Raw genomic sequence first — 19,385 nt, forward strand, 5'->3', positions numbered from 1 at the left:
GGATTTAGCCCCAAAGAAGTTTTGCATGCCAATGCCAACCCAACTTAAGAACACCTACATACATAGATACCCCTGGGTTTGGGTTTCGGGTTGGGCAATTAGGGATGGAATATGGCGAGAACCGGAGGATTTAACAATTATGGCAATTACACTACAGACACCATGTGATTGATGTGAATAGGAGTTTTCCATCGTCCTGGGTTCTGTTCGTTTATGTCGTGCGCCTTATTTGGTGTGGTGTGTTTTGAAATGTTTTTCCTTTATTTTTCAAATCGACAACGACTCCGAAAAACAAGAAGTAATATTTTTTGAAAAGAAGAGAGAAAGAGAAGAAGATATAGAACGATTTCTAGAATAGTTTGTTTGGCAAGTTGCCTTGAAATTTATAGGAACAAACACTTTTAAGTGAGGTGGTCTTTTGGCGGAAGTTTTCAAAAGTTTAAGTGAGCTTAAAATGCAAATGTTGTATATAGAGAAATGCAACTCAATATAAAGGAAGTTGTTTTCTTGATAATTGTGATTTTATATGTACCTTACATATTTGCCCATAAAATTTGAAACAAAATGTCATTATCATTAATCAGTGTCGGTTGGCTGATAATTATTATGGTAAGCTTTTGTAATCTTTTTCACAAGATGACAAGATAAAAGGAATTTCTCCTAGACACTTGTAGTGATACACTTTTAAATTTAATAGGGTTTATTTTTGTTGAAAAATTGTCAGTATTTTAGGCGGGATTTTCGGATTTCCTGGAGAGATTTGCTAGAAATTCAAACATTATTTTGGTAAGTTTTCTTGGATGTATAAGTCGGGCCAAATACCAGTTTTTTTGGAAAATACAATAAAATTTAAGTTCTTACAAATATTGTGGCACTTTTAGCAAGAGCGAACTTTACCATTAATTTTATGGAATCTAACTTTGTTAAAATGGCTTTATAAAGTTTTCCAGAGCTTTTTGATAGTTTCGGCTATAGCTCACAGATTGCTTGGATGATACTGGTCTTAAGGGCTTAAACCATTTGCTTTGATAGTAAGTCCGTTTTTTTTTTGCAAAAATATCCGAAGTGAAGTGTGATTGTACACGTATTCCAAATATAAACTATTCACTGCAGATAGTAGTTGTTAAAAGGTATACTAAGTTATTTGTTTTCATTGAGAACTTACGCCTTTTCTCTTTGCTATTTTTTGAGACTCTATATTTTATCCGAAGCTAAACAAAAACGCAATTAAAAACGCTGTCGAAAGCATAGTTATAAGAAGATCGCTTTATTTTTAATCTTTTTGGTGTCATACAAAGCAGTGTAATCTCTCCCTAGCGAACGCGTTTTTGATGCAGCAATATTATGTCTTCTAGCTGTTAAGTTTCAATAACCCATTGCTTCATGAGTGTTCGCACACTAACGCCACAAAAATGAATTTTCAATGTTTGTAAGATCCTACAAAGTTTTGTGGCAGCTTCGAATCTCCTGTAGTACGACTACTTTTCAGAATAAAACGTATCTTAACAATTCTTCAAAAAATATATCAAGGTAAAAAAATTCAAATCTTATTTCTCTTTCTGGTTTCCAAAGTTGCTTAACATGGAACCGATCTTTGAGCTCTCTGTGCGTTTCGTCATTGTAATTTATTGTAAAACTAATTTATTTATTTTATATTCGATAGATCTAAGACTTTTGTAAAAGTCGCAGCTACGTCGTCTGTTTTAGTATCTGTTTGTCGAGAAACAGGACACTACAAAAATATGCCATATTGTAAGAGGTGTTTTACAATTGGAGCGTTCCTCTGTAGCTTCACGAATGTAGAAGCGTTTGCTTGTGTTTTTCCTATTCTAACTCTTAATACTTGTATACTTTCTTCTCTGCTAAAGGATTGGTTAAATTGGACATGTGTGTTGCTAGGTTGATGTATTCGAAGAAAGGTTTAAGCGCTTCGCCACTTTTCTGAAAGCTCTAACTTTTGAAAATGTGTGAAAGTTGTTTTCAAAAGCTGGTGTAGTTCAGAATTAGGATACTCAACTATCTAAAGGTATCGGCTAGCGTGTTTTGCTGCAAGGTCAGTGGCATCATTACATTTTATTCCGCAGTGTCCGGGTATCCAAGCGAAAGTGATATTTGTCTTGACATTGATTGGCCCCCTGATTGTCGGTGAGGATTAAGAAACATTCAGAATTAAGTTCAGCTGCAGAGATCGCTTTGTAAATTGCAGCTAGCTCGGGTATGTAACTGCGTCGTCGGTGTAAAAGATTCTGTCCGCTCCTTTGTTTGGGATAAGTTCTTCATGTAGCATTTTGTATATAAAGTCGGACGTGTTTGCTTTATTGTGGTTAGCCTGACTGATGTTTATTTTTAGAGTGTTTCGTTTTCATTGTAGAGCGTTGTGAGACACTGTTATCGCATCCTGTTCTAGAGCGATTCGGGGGAATAAAGGTAAGGTGACCATGTTAGTGAAAGCAGATACTGAGTTACTTTTCCTATTTCTGTTTGGAACAATGGGTGTGTTAGACTTTCTACGGCTCTGCTTAAAAGATTGTTTGCCCTTTTTTCAGCGAGATGTTCAAGGGATGCATAACCTCGTTCAACTCTAAGTACTTCTACGTTTGATAATTTAAGGGCACCTGTTGCCGTTCTAAGGGATTCGTTTATAGCTGCGTTGATTTTCGAGATGTTCTTTTCTGTAGTCCACATAAAGAGGATTTATGTAGCTGTATTGGAGTGTCCCCAAAATAAAAATAAAGTTTTGTTTTTGTAAACTGGCTCGACTAACTTATTTAATTATATTTTTTTGCAAAAAGTTATTGTCAACAAATAAAGCGTCAGCTTTTTCACTCAAAGATCTACACATATTAGTTAGACCATAAGCTGTGAACGAACACCTTTCCTTCTGTTATTATTTTATTCATATTTTATTTAAATTAAAAAACTATTATTTCTGATATATTCTTAACATATCCTCTCTACTGGAATACTGCAGATGTGTTGGTAGTTTCTCATTTTTAATGAAATACCAAAAAAAAACACGGCTTATATCGTTACTTAACGGTTTGAAACTCCAAAGGAGACGATTAGCAGCTTTTAGACGGGCAAGTAACATTTGCAAAGACGATGAACAAAGATTTTCTTTTACATGGACTGTAAACCGTGCCGCGCCTGGACCTGGAGTCCAAATTTATGTCTTTGTATTTTTTGGTTAGAGAAAAATCTAACCTTGTAACGTTCGCCGCAGCCCAATTTTTGAACACAAGGAACACGAGTTTTGTCTCACAAGTTGAATATACTTGTCTACAGCAGACACGTTGATTGCTTTATTGTTGTTTGGGATAGCTCGGCGCTCACATTAGAAATAAGTTTTCAATATTTTCCAAAGTTTCTACAGCGGTTTATTTTATTCCGGGGAAGTAAGTTCCTGATATTCTGTCAAGATGTCTATAAAACAGCTGACAATGTTTAAATATTCTATGATTCGAAAATGAATGAATGAATAATGAAGATATTTGAACCTAGCTTAAATCGTTTTCAATAAATGCTGCGAAATTTTGAATTCCTAAAAAAAAATTGTTTCTACAACTAAGTTTGACCGATTTCGAATTCCAGCACTATACTTTTGAAATCGTGAAATGGTTAACCCGTTACTTAATATGAACACTAGACCAAAACGTTGTTGCCAGTCTCATTTCTTAAGCCATAATATGTAACCACCTACCTGAAATTGTTTAAACTAATTTATGCCAAATTCTTTTCATATATAATTTTTAACTCGTTGAAATAAGATGATTTTTTTTCAATTGGCACAAATTTAGAAAAATTGCAGGAAACTTAAGAAACGTTGCACTGAACATTTTCTAAAACTATAACTGCAAATTATTGACCCCAAAATCTGTTCGATTAGTGAATTTTTGTAATTTTTATATTTACTTAAATTTTTAGCTTTCCAAAGAAAATAATCGTAATCAATACATTTTTTTCGAATTCAGAAAACTCAAAAAAGTAATTTGTAACCTTGAGTAGTTAGCAAACAAAAAACGATAAAAACGGTAAACTTTTTAGACGACTCTCAAGTTAGCACTACACTTTACGCTTTTTTGTTGTGAATAAGTTCTGGAAAAAAATTTGTAGCTCGACGATTTAAAAAAAAAAGTGGTATGTAGTGCTAAGTTGATGTCAAGTTAGCACTACATTTTTTGATTTTGAAACTAAGTACGCATTTAGTTGACAATTATTTGTTGTTAATAAGTTGTGGAATGAAAAATAAATCCCAACAAAATTTTTACTTTGATTTTTTTCTTAAGTGCTAACTTGACACAGTGAGCCCAGGCATAAAACAAGGATATTCAAAAATAGAACGATGCAATTAATTGTAGCTTTATTGTTTAAAATAAGTTGTATAAAGAAAAAAAATCCAACATTTTTTTTTCGTTTTTGTTTGCCTTTAGCTGTATTTGCTTATGGTTTTGGACGAAATTTGGACACGGCCTGGGAAAATTTAACTTCAAACATTTTTGGAATTTTTGATTTCATAAAAAGAGGAGCTAACAAAATGTTTGCAAAATTAAAAGACATCGAGATTATTTTTGAAAGTTAGAACATCAGCGTAAATAATAGTTTATAAGCCAAGTTTTGGTTTCTGTACATTTGCATATTCATGTTTTATTAAAATGTAGGCTTTAAAAAAATGAAAAAACGTTTTTTTGGATTTTTGGGAAAAAAAATTCGGGGGCAATATCTTTTAAAAATACATTTCACTACACTTAGTTCTTAGAACAATGGTAAGAACACTTTTTGGAATCTAAAAAATATAAAAAGTTAGAATTTCGAAAAAAGGTTAAATGTTGCCTTTATCTTTTAAAATTTTGACCATAGAGGTCCACAAATTTTGAAGAATGTTCAGAACAACCTGGAACAATTTAAAAAAAATCGATCAAAAACAGTTTTTCGGATATAAGACCCCCATTTTTGGGGGAACACTTTGGAACAATGCGGAAAAAACCGAAATCGAAAATAGGAAAATTGAAAAAAGGGGGGCTAACTTCACGAACTCACTACATAACCCCTTTTTTAAAAAAAAATAAACAAAAAAACAAGTTTTAATTTTTTTCTTTATACAACTTATTTTGAACAAAAAAGTTACAAATAATTAAATCGCTACATTTTCGAATAATCTTGTTTTATGCCTGGACTTACGGTGTCAATTTAGCACTACATACCACCTTTTTAAAGAATAAAATTAAAGTAAGAAAAATGTTTGGAATTTGTTTCTTTCCACAAACAATTGTTAACTATTTTCGTACTTCGTTTTAACAAAATCAAAAAATTAAGTGTTAACTTCATTGAAATACTTGAAATTATTCTGTTTATTTTTAATTGAAAATTTCATGTATGTCAGCTGTTGTAACAAAATATTCACCTATTGTTGAAAAGATGGTATTACATTGTCTATGTTACTCTGGTGAATATATTGAGCGAAAAATGTAAGGTCTGGCGCTGTTAAGACTAGGAAACACACAGGTATTGGAAAAACTTTTATAGATTTTAGATCATCAATATTTAGAAGATCAATCATAAACTTAGAAGTCCTTTCTCATTAAATCAATACCTTTCATAAAAAACGTCGTTTTCTGTCGGTTGGTTGCATTCAAACGTCCAGCAAAATATCAAAATCTTGATCGCTGCTTAAGTCTTTTAACATATTAATTTTTGTTTTTACTTTTTCAAATAAAATATCTCGCAACGAAATTTTCTCAACAAGTTTGTTTATTTTTGACGTTTCATAGAGTTTTAAACAGCTTTAAAATAGGTTAAGACTCCAGGCTATCGTTTTAAAATGGATTTAAATTGTTTAAAAATGACAAAAACTTTAGTAAAGTTTATGCAAAGACAAAATCAGAACATATGAAAGAACTATTGTTGAAGACAAATCTGAATGCTGTTTTAAATAATTTATACCAATTACAAAGCTGAAATAATCTCTAGATGGCGACTAATCCATTCTTAAATTCTCTCTAATTCATCCATTTTTTTAATCTAAAGGTGTAAAGTAGTACCCGTCGCATGATGGTTAGTGCGTTGGACTTTAATTCCAGAGGTCTTGGGTTCGATCCCTGCCTGTGCCACCTTTAAGTTTTATTTACGGGTACTGACTCTTGCGACTAATTGACAAATTCTCTAAGAGTAATTATTGTCATGAAAAAGTGCTTACTCAAATTAGCCGGCTAATTCGCACCTTGAAACTTGTCAGTCACTAGGCCCTAGTTCTCAAACGGACTGTTGCGCCACCACATTTATATTTATTATGTAAAGTTGGTACTTAACATTTCATGTAACTCTTTTATAATAACTTCCAACCTAGTAAGACGTACTTCTGCTCAAATAAACATTTATTGACTTGGTGTCTTAACTTTTTTCGGAACCATATCTTTAAACATTCAATCTTGTTGAAATCTACCCCAAACATTGGTCCTTCGAGCCGGATTTGCAGATTTCCCATGGTTAGAGACAGATAACAGACTAATGCAGTGCAGACACAGAGGCCTGTGTAAGCATTTACGAGTCAGGGTTGCGGGTTCATGAGGGGTTGTATCAGTTCCTCCTCTAGAATGACAATTTTGTTTTGACAATGTCGTGAATTTCTCATTTCAATTTAAAACTGGAATTCGGTTTTGTTAATTTAAGGCAATTATTAGTAATATTCCTCATAGCTTAGCGGTTTGATATTTTGAAACACAAAATAAATAATTAAAATAGATACCCATTTGTAGGTGTCTATTTTTACACCCAAAATGCCATTAAACTAACCTCCTACACTCCTACCTCCCATAACCTTATACAACAAATTCAAAATACGTACGTGAAAGGTTTATGCAATTCCAAAATGTATAAATTATAAATAAACCAAACGACACCTCGACCTCCTCCACTGAAGAGAGTTGGGTATGTTGTTTTGGAAACATGCGTTTACCTCTTTCAAAATACAATTATTTCAAAATTATGTACAATAAATAAAATGACAATCATTTATTTAATTTTGAAATTGTTTTTCATTTAATTTCAGCATGAATCGAGCAATGAAGTCGAAGGACCGCAAAACAGTGCAGGCGTGTAGGGACAATAAAGCGCTCCAGGTAAACATCATGATAATGGTTATACTCATATGTACCTGCAGGAATACAAAATTCTGCATTAATTCTCCCCACATGTTCCTTTTATTGTTTGCTATTTCGCGGATTCCTTTTTTTGTATTTTTTGAATCCTGTTTTTCGTGTTCAATTCGTTTTTTTTTGCAATTTAATTGGATGGTTGTTGGTAACACCGACAACTATAGAATTGCTCCTTACCGCACATGAGACCTGCAATTTGCAGGAATGTCTCCTGCATGACGTCGTGGGGATGTATAATCTCCGGGTTAACTACTTTTTACCCCTTATGGCCATACGCCATATGTACCTATATGAGATGCAAGAAGGCTATCGTTGTTCAAAACATTCAATAGCTGTTTGAACCCATCAAAGATGTTGGGAGTGGGAACAGAAAAAAACAGGAGACTGAGGTTGAAGCCGAAGGATCTATACACGATAAACGTGGATTAATGATTGCTAGGGAATGGGTTGAGTTGAGTTGGCTGGAGTAAGCAGTGTTGCCTGCATAACGACCATGACGATGATGTAAATTGCGGTGGGTTGGGAAGACGGCGACGAGGAGATAGATTGAAGAGGGCACCTGGAGTGAAGTGGATTTGAGTGAAGTGGAAACTGGAAAATAGTCGTCGAAGTTGGAAGAGTTCCATAAACATACATGTCCTTAATTCAATCTGACCCCCGGGAGCTGTTGAGGATCTGGTTGTTCCTACTGCTGCTCCAGCTGCCTGCTGCTGTTGCTACCAAGTGTGATGTGATGTATGGCAGAACATTACCAGCTGACAGCGTAATAATGGATTTCATCAGAGGAACCATCATAAGCGTGTCTTTTGTATCTGGGATAGGGAATGGAGACATGGTGGGATGCTGCCGCCCCAAGGCGTTTGCTTTTCTTTTTTGTTTCAATTTGTCTATAGAATAGAATAGGAGAGGTGTTGGGGCGTATACGTTACTTTATGTCATTCGCGGTTATTGAAGTTTTTCTCATAAATATTTAGTTTTGGAAGAGAAGTGTGGGGGGTAGTTGCTTTGGATTCTCAAAAGTACTCTTAAGCGTACGGAAGAGTAAAAAACCGAATGTCATTTTAGCCATTGGCAAAATGTTTTATGGAAACCAACTTTATAGTCGAGCATCACACAAGACCGTGGATGAGTTAGAAATAGAGTTACAGCATAGGTTATAAACTAAACAGGAAGAAACGTATAGGTACTGTCTTTCAAGATTTTATGCATTGAAAAAAATAAATTGTATTCATTTAAAATTTAAAACAATGAAGTACTCATTTCGTTGCGGGACGAAAATAAATTTCCATGTAATAAATCTTTTCCCCATAGGGACGCATAAAGGTTAAAATTGAAATTATAAAAGTTAAATTTTCAGATACGTTTTGTTGAAACATGCCTATTAATGGCTTAAAACGACTTTGCTTAGATCACCCTGCAGATCAAATGACTCCAAAGATCCACACAGTGTTGATTCTTCAATTATGAATCTTAACCGTTTCAATGCAGGGTTAAAGCTGGTGTATTATTTCATTTTTAATAACTGTTTAGTTCTCTTTTGTGACAATTCAAAGAATAACAGATTGAAAATTGACATCCCCTAAAAATCGGGGTATTCAAAATAAAACCTTTTGTAATTTGAATTATTGGATTTCAATGTTTTTGATTAAATCAAACCCTTATTCAAAAAAGTGTGATTTTTAAATCTGGCAATACTTTTTTAGCAGTTAGTCGTTTTGAGAGCTGTGACTTAATTTATGCTCACTTTTTAACAATGTTTGTAAGTCGTGCAAACGGGATGGCCAGCGATTTCAGTTTTCACAAGAAAAGTTACTCAAAAAGTAACTGTTTTGTGTGTTCTATGGGCAGATATTTCTTCTTCAAAAGTGAAACATAAAGAGCCATAATTAATAACTTTTTCGTGCCTGATTTGGAGAATGTAGATTTATACGACCTTTGGTTTCAACAACACGGTGGCGTTACATTATTATTGAAGGAACCTTTTGGTAAGCGCAATATCTCGCATCGTGGATCTGTGAAGTGGCATCCAAGATCCGTTTAGTCTCTCACTGACAAAATTGTTTACAACCCTTAAATCTTGGACCCTATACAATGAATTAATGTTTCAGTTCCAAAATATATGTCATTGTCATTTTGGAGGAGGAACTGATCTAGCCCCCTATTAACCCGGAACTCTGACCGCGAATGCTTACACATGCTACACTCGACGCCCATGGCCTGTCCCTAACTTGGGACATCTGCTCGAAGTGCCACACAGTGTCTAATCGTACGATTCAACACCGCTGTACTATTAAAGCCTAATTTTCTGCTACTGGGTCTAGAATTGATTTTTCACCTAAAAGGTTAAAGTATATTATTATATTTTAGATCTGGGAAACTTTTATTTATATAGGGAGAAAACCCAGAATTTATTGCAAAATTTTCATACATATTAAAGTGACACGACGAACAACCAATAAGAGAAAACAATTGGTTGTGTAACAAAGGACACAAAGAAAGGTCACCTTAGGAAAGTTCCCGAAGAACGAAATAGTTTTACGGTCGCGGGTCTCACAATCTCGGGAAACCAAGGAATCGACCAAAAGTCTATCGGGTTAAATTTTTGGCTATTTATAGCCAAACACAATTTACCAAAAAAAGCACAAAACTCACTAAACAAAAAGATAAACTTAGCTTTTTTTTGGTTACAAAAGTCAATCCTGCCTCTTCCTTATCCTCTCTTTCCAACAACGCCTTCCTCACAAATTTGATCTGCTTTATCAATTTTTAATTTTTCTTCTTATTTTTTTCCATTTCTCAAACATTTTTCACTCTTCTTTTTATGACCTCACTCTCTTTAGATTCTCTAAAAAAAAGTGCCATATTCATGGCGAACTTCCCTTATCCAAGAGGCCACGACAAGTATGCCATCCTACTCTAACCTTTTGTTATGATCTGGTTTCCTCTTTCGGTCTAACTGCGACAACCCGCTTTTTCGCTGGGTGCATGCTGATTTCAAAAACCAGCCAAACCTTTGTGGTCTCTTTCACCTTGGTAATTCGAACACCAACCTTTTCTAAATGGACGAGTTCAGTTCCTATTAGTCGAATCAAATTGGTCTAAGTAAACTAAAAATGTTTGAGATTTCGCGAATAAAATCCTACAGCCCTAACCGGCCCAGTTTAATAACTTGAGGAAAGCGTTCTTGTAATTAGAAACCTTGACATTTCTCAACCAAGATTGAGAGGCAGGATCCGATAGTTTGTAATTTAGACTCTAAACCCTAAGACTTCCGTGAAGATCATTTTAGGGGAAGGGAAAACACATCCCAAGTATTCCTGCACTTAAAGGTGGGCATTAAGCTACTGTGCAAATTAGAGAAAGGATGCACACTAATCGTTGAACATAGGTCAACTCTTCATGTTTGTCACACATTCAATAATACCGTCTTCGTGGCTAATCCGTTACACAATTGTGCATTTAGTGACCACCCGTCACAAATTTCAAAAGTAAATGAAAATGTGGACCTTCTGTCACACAACTCCGCACTATGACTGATGGAAAACAGGATTATACTGAACTCTTTAAATATTTCGGAGCCGCAACGACGACAGGAAAGTTAAAAAAGGAGAAAAAGATATGATATAGGCTAGTGAAACTTGTTGTAGTAAATTTTACCGCAACAATCTCTTAGAAAGTAAAGGGTGATTTTTTTGAGGTTAGGATTTTCATGCATTAGTATTTGACAGATCACGCGGGATTTCAGACATGGTGTCAAAGAGAAAGATGCTCAGTATGCTTTGACATTTCATCATGAATAGACTTACTAACGAGCAACGCTTGCAAATCATTGAATTTTATTACCAAAATCAGTGTTCGGTTCGAAATGTGTTTCGCGCTTTACGTCCGATTTATGGTCTACATAATCGACCAAGTGAGCAAACAATTAATGCGATTGTGACCAAGTTTCGCACTCAGTTTACTTTATTGGACATTAAACCAACCACACGAATGCGTACAGTGCGTACAGAAGAGAATATTGCGTCTCTTTCTGAGAGTGTTGCTGAAGACCGTGAAATGTCGATTCGTCGCCGTTCGCAGCAATTGGGTTTGTGTTATTCGACAACATGGAAGATTTTAGGCAAAGATCTTGTTGTAAAACCGTATAAAATACAGCTCGTGCAAGAACTGAAGCCGAACGATCTGCCACAACGTCGAATTTTCAGTGAATGGGCCCTAGAAAAGTTGGCAGAAAATCCGCTTTTTTATCGACAAATTTTTTTCAGCGATGAGGCTCATTTCTGGTTGAATGGCTACGTAAATAAGCAAAATTGCCGCATTTGGAGTGAAGAGCAACCAGAATCCGTTCAAGAACTGCCCATGCATCCCGAAAAATGCACTGTTTGGTGTGGTTTGTACGCTGGTGGAATCATTGGACCGTATTTTTTCAAAGATGCTGTTGGACGCAACGTTACGGTGATTGGCGATCGCTATCGTTCAATGCTAACAAACTTTTTGTTGCCAAAAATGGAAGAACTGAACTTGGTTGACATGTGGTTTCAACAAGATGGCGCTACATGCCACACAGCTCGCGATTCTATGGCCATTTTGAGGGAAAACTTCGGAGAACAATTCATCTCAAGGAATGGACCGGTAAGTTGGCCACCAAGATTATGCGATTTGACGCCTTTAGACTATTTTTTGTGGGGCTACGTCAAGTCTAAAATCTACACAAATAAGCCAGCAACTATTCCAGCTTTGGAAGACAACATTTCCGAAGAAATTCGGGCTATTCCGGCCGAAATGCTCGAAAAAGTTACCCAAAATTGGACTTTCCGAATGGACCACCTAAGACGCAGTCGCGGTCAACATTTAAATGAAATTATCTTCAAAAAGTAAATGTCATGGACCAATCTAACGTTTCAAATAAATAATCGATGAGATTTTGCAAATTTTATGCGTTTTTTTTTAAAGTTCTCAAGCTCTTAAAAAATCACCGTTTACTTGTTATTTTCTCACACTCACTGATTCAATCATAGTAGATTATTTACAAAAGTGAAAAATGTTCCAATTTTTGAAATATAATTAAATTCTTTGACTAGACATTAAAACTGCAACAAAATTAAATACAAATTCAAAGTTTAAAATGTCGTTTTTGAATGTGATTTAATTGTTATTCCTCATCCTTAAATTGAATATGTTCCCGAGTCCTCTGATTTACATATTCACATAACTTAAATTTCCTAAAAAAAACTCCAAAAATAATATTCGGAAAATGAAATAGTATGTACCATATCATTTACTTCCGCTATTTTATAGTAAATCAATATTTCATAGATTTCATGTTGAAAAAAAAAAAACAATCTAAAATAAATGCAAAAGTTTTCAATTTCCTTGCCAAATTGGCATCCCAAAACTCAACTACAGGTAAACTAGGAAGGAAGGTATAGTATGTAAATTCGTTGGCGACCGATAACAAGTTGAAAAACAAAATCACCATCAAAAGCATTTATAAAATTCATACAAAAACCTACCCAACATACAAACAAATATATTCCCATAATAAAAATTAAATAAATAAAACTACATCAATTTTACGGTATCATTGTTTCCCCCTTGGGAGAATATTTACTGCATTGGGTTCACACTGAACCATTTCGATTATTCACTCCTCATTGTTCAAACACCTTTCCGAGTGCAGATATTATTTTTGTATTATTTATTTGTCGATTATCGTTATAGACATGATAATGTTCGAAACCATAGTAACCAAAGCAATTTAAGCCGAATTGAAAAAAAGGACTTTTGCATTTGTGAATAGAGGTAAAGAAATAGCCTTAAAATCTGAAAATCCATGGCAATATGCACCTATAACGATAAAAATGAATAATACTAATAAACGTGCAATTTAATTTTAGCTCAAAATGCATAAAATACAAATTTTGAAATATAGGAAAAAAATAAATGTTAAGCAAACACAACAGCAGTGCTCGCTTGCTCAAGCTAGTGTTCCTGAAACAATGCATAAATCTATTTTTAAAATGTTTTTGTTTTTTGGATTTAGCACATAAACAAAATTATAATAAAAAATATAATATGAATAAGACTATTATGATGAGGATCTAGTAAACCTATTACAGTCTCGATGCAAAGTAAGAGTAACAGATTCTGATTTGAAAAAAGTATGTTTTTGAGATTCTTTAACAAAATTGTATGACTTAGAAGGTTACTCATCACAAATCCTTTTGCTTTTCCATTTTCCATATGGGTTGCGAAATACTTTCTTCTTATGGTCAAAGAACAAGATACTCAAAAAAAAATTAGTGTGTATACGCCCAGGTGTACCACTTTTGTTCTTTTTATAATTAAAATGATAACATGATTCTTATTTTTAAAAAAATAAAAAAAAACAACTTAGGCTTTTAAAAGCTTTCAATTCTTTCTTTGGTAGCTATGCACCTAGACCTTATTTAATTTAAAAGAGAATAATGCGTTCAAAAATCTAATTCATATAGGATTTTCCAATTCCAATAAGAGGTTTTATTCTGAATAGATTACTATTTAGGCAGATGCCATTTTAAGGTTGCAATTTTCTGACACTTAAGAACTAAAAACTACTTTATTAAGAAAAATGAAACAAAGAATTCCTTTAAATGAATTCAAAATGTTAAATTCGAAACAACAATTGGAATAGGTTTGAGTCTCAATTTCGCAAGAGAAGTTTCATGCCCTTGTTATTTCTTGAAGATATGATTTAAATTGGCCAACGAGATCTTCCGATTAAACAACTTAAAACTTATTTTTGTTTGGAAATGTGGATCTATGTCATAACTCAATAGTTGATTCAAGATCTCAAAAACACAATTCATGACATATACCTGCTAACCACTAGGTTCAAGCAACTAATTTTGTAATAGATTTTCGTTTTACTACTTGCAAATAATTGAAACTCTGTCTCGAAACAAACAACGCATTCGAAGTTGATGCGATGGAACATACAAATTTATTAAAGACAACAAAAAAGGGTGATAAAGTGATAAAATATCACTAATAAACATCACTGAAAACATTTCACATCTATTTTCAAGTGATTGAATAGCTAAAAGTTGGCATCTACTTTTGTTTTATGGAGTTTTGATGTTCCACCCAAATTTTTGAATAGTGAATCCTTTAATTTTGTTTGGACCATTTCAATTCTCTTGGATTGAATGTTCTAAAAAGTGTTCCAGATTACACAACAGTATTCCAAGATTGGTCTTAAATAATATGAGGTAAAAAGCGATTTGAGAGTAAAACGGTCTTTAAAGTCTGTGCTATTGCGTTTGATAGAATCCAGCATGCAATTTGCTTTGGTTACACTAAATTCAATGTGCTTAACAAAGTTAAGTTTAGGGTCAAAAACTACACCAAGATCTTTCTTATCCCTTGTTCTTTCTAGAACTTGATTCTTAATTTTGTATTCAAAAATGATTGCAGAAAAGTTGCGGAAAAAAAAACATTGACATTTTGCGACATTTAAATATATCGTCTTGTTAGAGATGACAGCCATTAATAGATTTTATGCAACGAAAAAACTTTAAGTGATCGGCGAATAGAAGTTGACTAAAATTGAGGAAAATACTAGGTAAGTCATTTATAAAAATTAGGAAAAGAAGGGGTCCAAGATGGCTACCTTGGGGCACACCAGATGATACCAAAATTGATTTTGAGAGAACTTCGTCAAAGCAAACAAATTGAACTCGACCCTTAAGATAAGATCCAACCATTTCAAAAACTTAGAATGAAAACCAAAGTGTTTTAATTTCTTAATTAAAAAAGAGTGATTTCTTCTATCAAATGCTTTTGAAAAATCGGTAAATCTTCTTCGAGATTATTTAAAATGAAATTGGAGAAAATAGAAAGGTTAGTTCCTTGTATTGGTGAAAATTGTTCCTTTACTAAAAATGTTAGTTTTTCATATATCGATTTCTCGAAAAGTTTTGGAATACACGACAATTTACAAATCGGACGGTAGTTGTTTAGAACCTGATTTGTAAATAGGGTTTAAAAATGATTTCTTCCATGATTGAAGAAATTCGCCGTTCTTTAAAGAGCAATTAAAAATTAAGAAAAGCAGTTCAGCTAGAGAAGCAGCAAATTTTTTAAGAACAACAGGTGGAATTTCGTCTGGACCTGGATTATTGTCATCATTTAAACTCAAAAGATCATCTTCAATTTCATTTTTATTTTCGAATGAACGTATTTAGATTCAAAACAGTGTGCAAAGGAATCACAAATACGTGATATATTTGAAAATGTTGAACCAAGGTAATTCATACATCTGGGAATATCAATCGATTTTTTTTACTATTGATGTAAGACCAGAATACTTACTATTTTGTTTAGGTTAGATTCAATTGACAAAACATAATTAACAGAAGAAAGAAAGTTACAAGGTATCATATTGCTGATCGACAAAAATATGGGAAAGTTCAAAAAAGGTACAAGGTACAAACAAGAACTTTTATTTTTTGTTCACAACAATGCACGGACACAAATATTAGTATTTGCTGGAACGGTTGATTCCAAAAACAAAACAAAACACATTTTTGGACCTCTGCCTTGGATTTTCAAAAATAAAAAAAAACAATGCTCCAATTCACACTTCGAGAGTTGTTAGAAGTTGAATTTAATCAGAAGACGTGAAACTTTTGACATAGCCCCTGTATTCTCCACACTTTAATATAATTGAAAACGTTTGGACATGGCTTTTTCATAAAGTTTATGAAGTTGGCAGACAATTTGAAGACAAGGACACCTTAATCGAAGGTTTTCGTGATTCCTGGGTCCAAATTTCCTGTGATTATTATTCGAATGTTTCCATTCAAGACCGTCTTATAGTGGTTTTATCTGAAAATGGCTGAAATTGTCATTACAAATGTAAAAAGACTGTATAAATAAGTGTTTTAAAACCATAAAATGTAAATATTTGATTGGTTTTTTGTTTCTTCTGAAATTTGCATTTGACTCCCTTTTGTTTACCCTTTTTTAGAAGTTAATTTTTGATCTTGGCAAATCTCAATGCTGCTTTCGAATTTACTCTTAAATTTTATAAATTTTTATAAATGAGGTTCGCACCTAATCACCAGCTATAAAATGCGATAATCGATTCCAAAATGTGTGACCTTATCCCAGTGGTTGACAGTGTAGATTATGTAGCTTTAAATGGGAAAACTTTAATAAAATGAATAAGGTGGCGCATCAGTTATGGTAGGGCCAGGGACCCAGTAATAGCTGGGATTAAGTAGACCTACGGGTCTTTTGACGAATTTGGATGGCGGTTTTGAAAAACTTATCTGGGAAATAGTCATGGAAAATTGATTGATATCTCTAAAAATACTCGTTTTATTTTAATAACAAAATGAAACCTTTTATTGGAAAACTCTGTATTTTGAATTTAAAAAAGTCTCATAGCCAAGATTTTGACGTCTGTTTTCTGGCTTACCAAAAACTAAGAATTTCTTTCAAAATAAAATCCCAAGTCAAGGAGTTATACAAGTTGACGTCTGTTTTCTAACTTCCCAAAAACTGAGAATTTCTTTCAAAATATCATCTCAAGTCAAGGAGTTGTACAAGTAAAATTTGCTTCCATAAGTAAGAATTGGTATTATTAAGGTTTTGGCAATTAAAAAACGCTTTTTTATGGGAGTATAATGCTGGGCCGCAAACAATGGACACAGGTCTCCATAAGTCTTACCAACTAATGTGTGAATGTGGTTAAAAAACTGTTAAATATTATTCCTAAATTTGTAGCCGTCTCAACGAATTCTATCAAAATATGGTTTGGGAAATAACTATGCATTTAGTCTTTAAAAGATTTAGGTGAAGCCTATTTGCTGTGGACCAATTCTGAACATTTTCAAGATCCTCATTCAAGCATTGAACACTACAATTAATACGAGGGGACAATTTAAGTAAAGCTACATATCAAGGAATAAAATTTCATTGAGTTTCAAATTAAATTAATGTACATTGAAAACAACAATGGACCAAGAATGGAGCCTTGCGGTACACCATTTAAATTCGGAAGGAAATTTGATAGCGACCCATTCCACAGCTTGATATCTACCTGTATGGTATGCGAAAATTAAGTTTGCTGACGCAGAAGAAAATTTAAATTCATTAATAAGTTTACTGCGTAATAATGTGTGGTCAACTGAATCGAAAGCTTTCGAAAAATCTAAGAGGACTAAAAATGACACATGAAATTTATCCATTCACATCCTCAAGTCTTCAATAACTAGATACAATTAGATTGTTGGCATTAAGAAAATTATTTAATTGTTTTTAAATGAGTCTTTCAAAGACTTTAGACAAAAAGGACAACATAGCATTTGGGTTAAACTCTTTTATTTTAATTTTAGCACGTATAAAAAGTCGCATTATTTTGAAAACAAACTTTCCGAACAGAGTGTACTCTATTTCTGCCAACGTCATTGAAATATAGGTGTACAAAACAAAAATATTTATCATAGACGTTCGAAAAAAAAAGAATTAACTAAAAACCGTTTTGCTGATGTTGTTGAAATCAGTGGCAGTTGCAAAGAGAGCAGGTTGTATACTCTTGTAGCCTTGTTTTAGATTTTCATTTTTAAAAACTTCCATCTGGCTGGGTTGTATGCAAATGGCAAATGTGCAATAAAAATTAGATTTATATGCGATAGAATAGCATATAAATTGTTAAAATGTAAAAATAAGTACATAATCATAAGCGGTGCAGTGCCTATATTATATGTGGCTGGCTATCATATATAATCAAAGCTACAAGGATAGCTGATGTTAATAGCTATGGTGATTCTGATGCTGATGCTGGTGCAAGTGCTGCTGCTGTGGACAGCTGACACAAAAGGTGCCAACGAGCCAAGCCATATATTAAAGCTTGCTCTCTGAAGGCTGTGTACTGCTATTAGCTACATATACTCGTATTATTATTTCTCTTGGGGAAAGGATAATGATATGGAGTCCACCAGTGGCTCATTTGCGTGCTTAATTTTGTCTTTTCCATCTTGCTGGCTTTACCTTTGTTTGTACCATTTGAATATATGCTTCACTACGTAATTGACATTTTATTAGGTTTTTTTTTGTCAAGACTTTAGCTTTTGTAGAGGAAAATAGGAAAAACTATACTGCACTGATGATGGTGGTGTACGATAAAGTGAGTGTTAACTGAAAATTGTTTTTCATCTGTATCAATTTAAAAGTGGAATGTCCCAACGTAATTGGGTGGTGATTAAAGTTCCATTGAATTTGCTACTTCAACGTTTAACTGATTTAATAGTTTCATATAAACTATATAGACCTACCTTACCTACAAAAGAGTTATATTGTTTAGCTGGAAATGTTACTGATGTAGAAATCTTTTCAAATGATCTATTACTGTCAAACGTTACATTTTCATTCATACTCGTATATATTTCGAATACCCTTGATACAAAGAATATAAAATGTTGTAAAATTGTTAGCATCATTCTAAATTAAGAAAAAAAGAGGCTAGGACCCAACTCACACTGAAAACATCCCATCCCGTCTGTCGATTTGTTTTTTGTAGATGATATTTTTTTATGAAAAAACGAGACTGTTGGATTTTTATAAAAAAAAACTACTGAATTTCGAAAACAATATTTTCTGTAAAATAAAAAAGTTTGAGGTAAACATTTTTAAAGCTATTTGAGTCCCAAGTAAATTTTTACCAAGTATTGTGTTTTTTTTTAGGTTTTTATTTTTTGTAAAAAGCTGTCAATTCGATTTTTCTCAAAATTTTACCGGATGTTAAAATTTTTATTTTCCGTTCCACAAAATTGTTTTGGAGATGAAATCATTTTTAATTCGTAACATTTTCGAGGTGACATATTTTTTTCAGTTTTTTTGATTAAAAAAAAAAAATGGATTTTTTTTTTCAAAAATATACTTATTTGGTATTACGTTCAGATATATTATATAAAAGTTAATTCAAGTCTCTAGCGTTTTTAGTCCGTGAGGTATTTAGGGTTAACCAAAATTTTAACATTTTGATAAACTGCTATTGTAAAAAAAACACCTGCGGAATTTGTTTAAGAGCCCTTTCTGCATGTTTCTGACTTATTATTTGTATACAAAAATTTATTTGGAGTTAATATTTCTTCTAGTTCTTGAGCTATTAACGACGAAAAAACGGCGCGAACGCACGGACGTACGGGCACACGCACGCACATACATCTTTCTAAAAATCTTAAAACG

At 33.3% G+C, this 19,385-nt stretch overlaps 1 protein-coding gene across 2 annotated transcripts in view; it reads left to right on the top strand.

Annotated features, from left to right (window-relative positions):
- The window catches only part of LOC129950951 (uncharacterized), a 314,404-nt gene that overhangs the window by 273,521 nt on the left and 21,498 nt on the right, over positions 1-19,385 (top strand). For both annotated transcript variants that reach the window (XM_056062918.1, XM_056062919.1), the window contains one exon: positions 7,046-7,115. In XM_056062918.1, the coding sequence (XP_055918893.1) occupies positions 7,046-7,115 (70 nt within the window). The remainder of the gene's footprint in view (positions 1-7,045; positions 7,116-19,385) is intronic.

Source organism: Eupeodes corollae, chromosome 3 (genome assembly GCF_945859685.1).
Source record: "Eupeodes corollae chromosome 3, idEupCoro1.1, whole genome shotgun sequence".
NCBI lineage: Eukaryota > Metazoa > Arthropoda > Insecta > Diptera > Syrphidae > Eupeodes > Eupeodes corollae.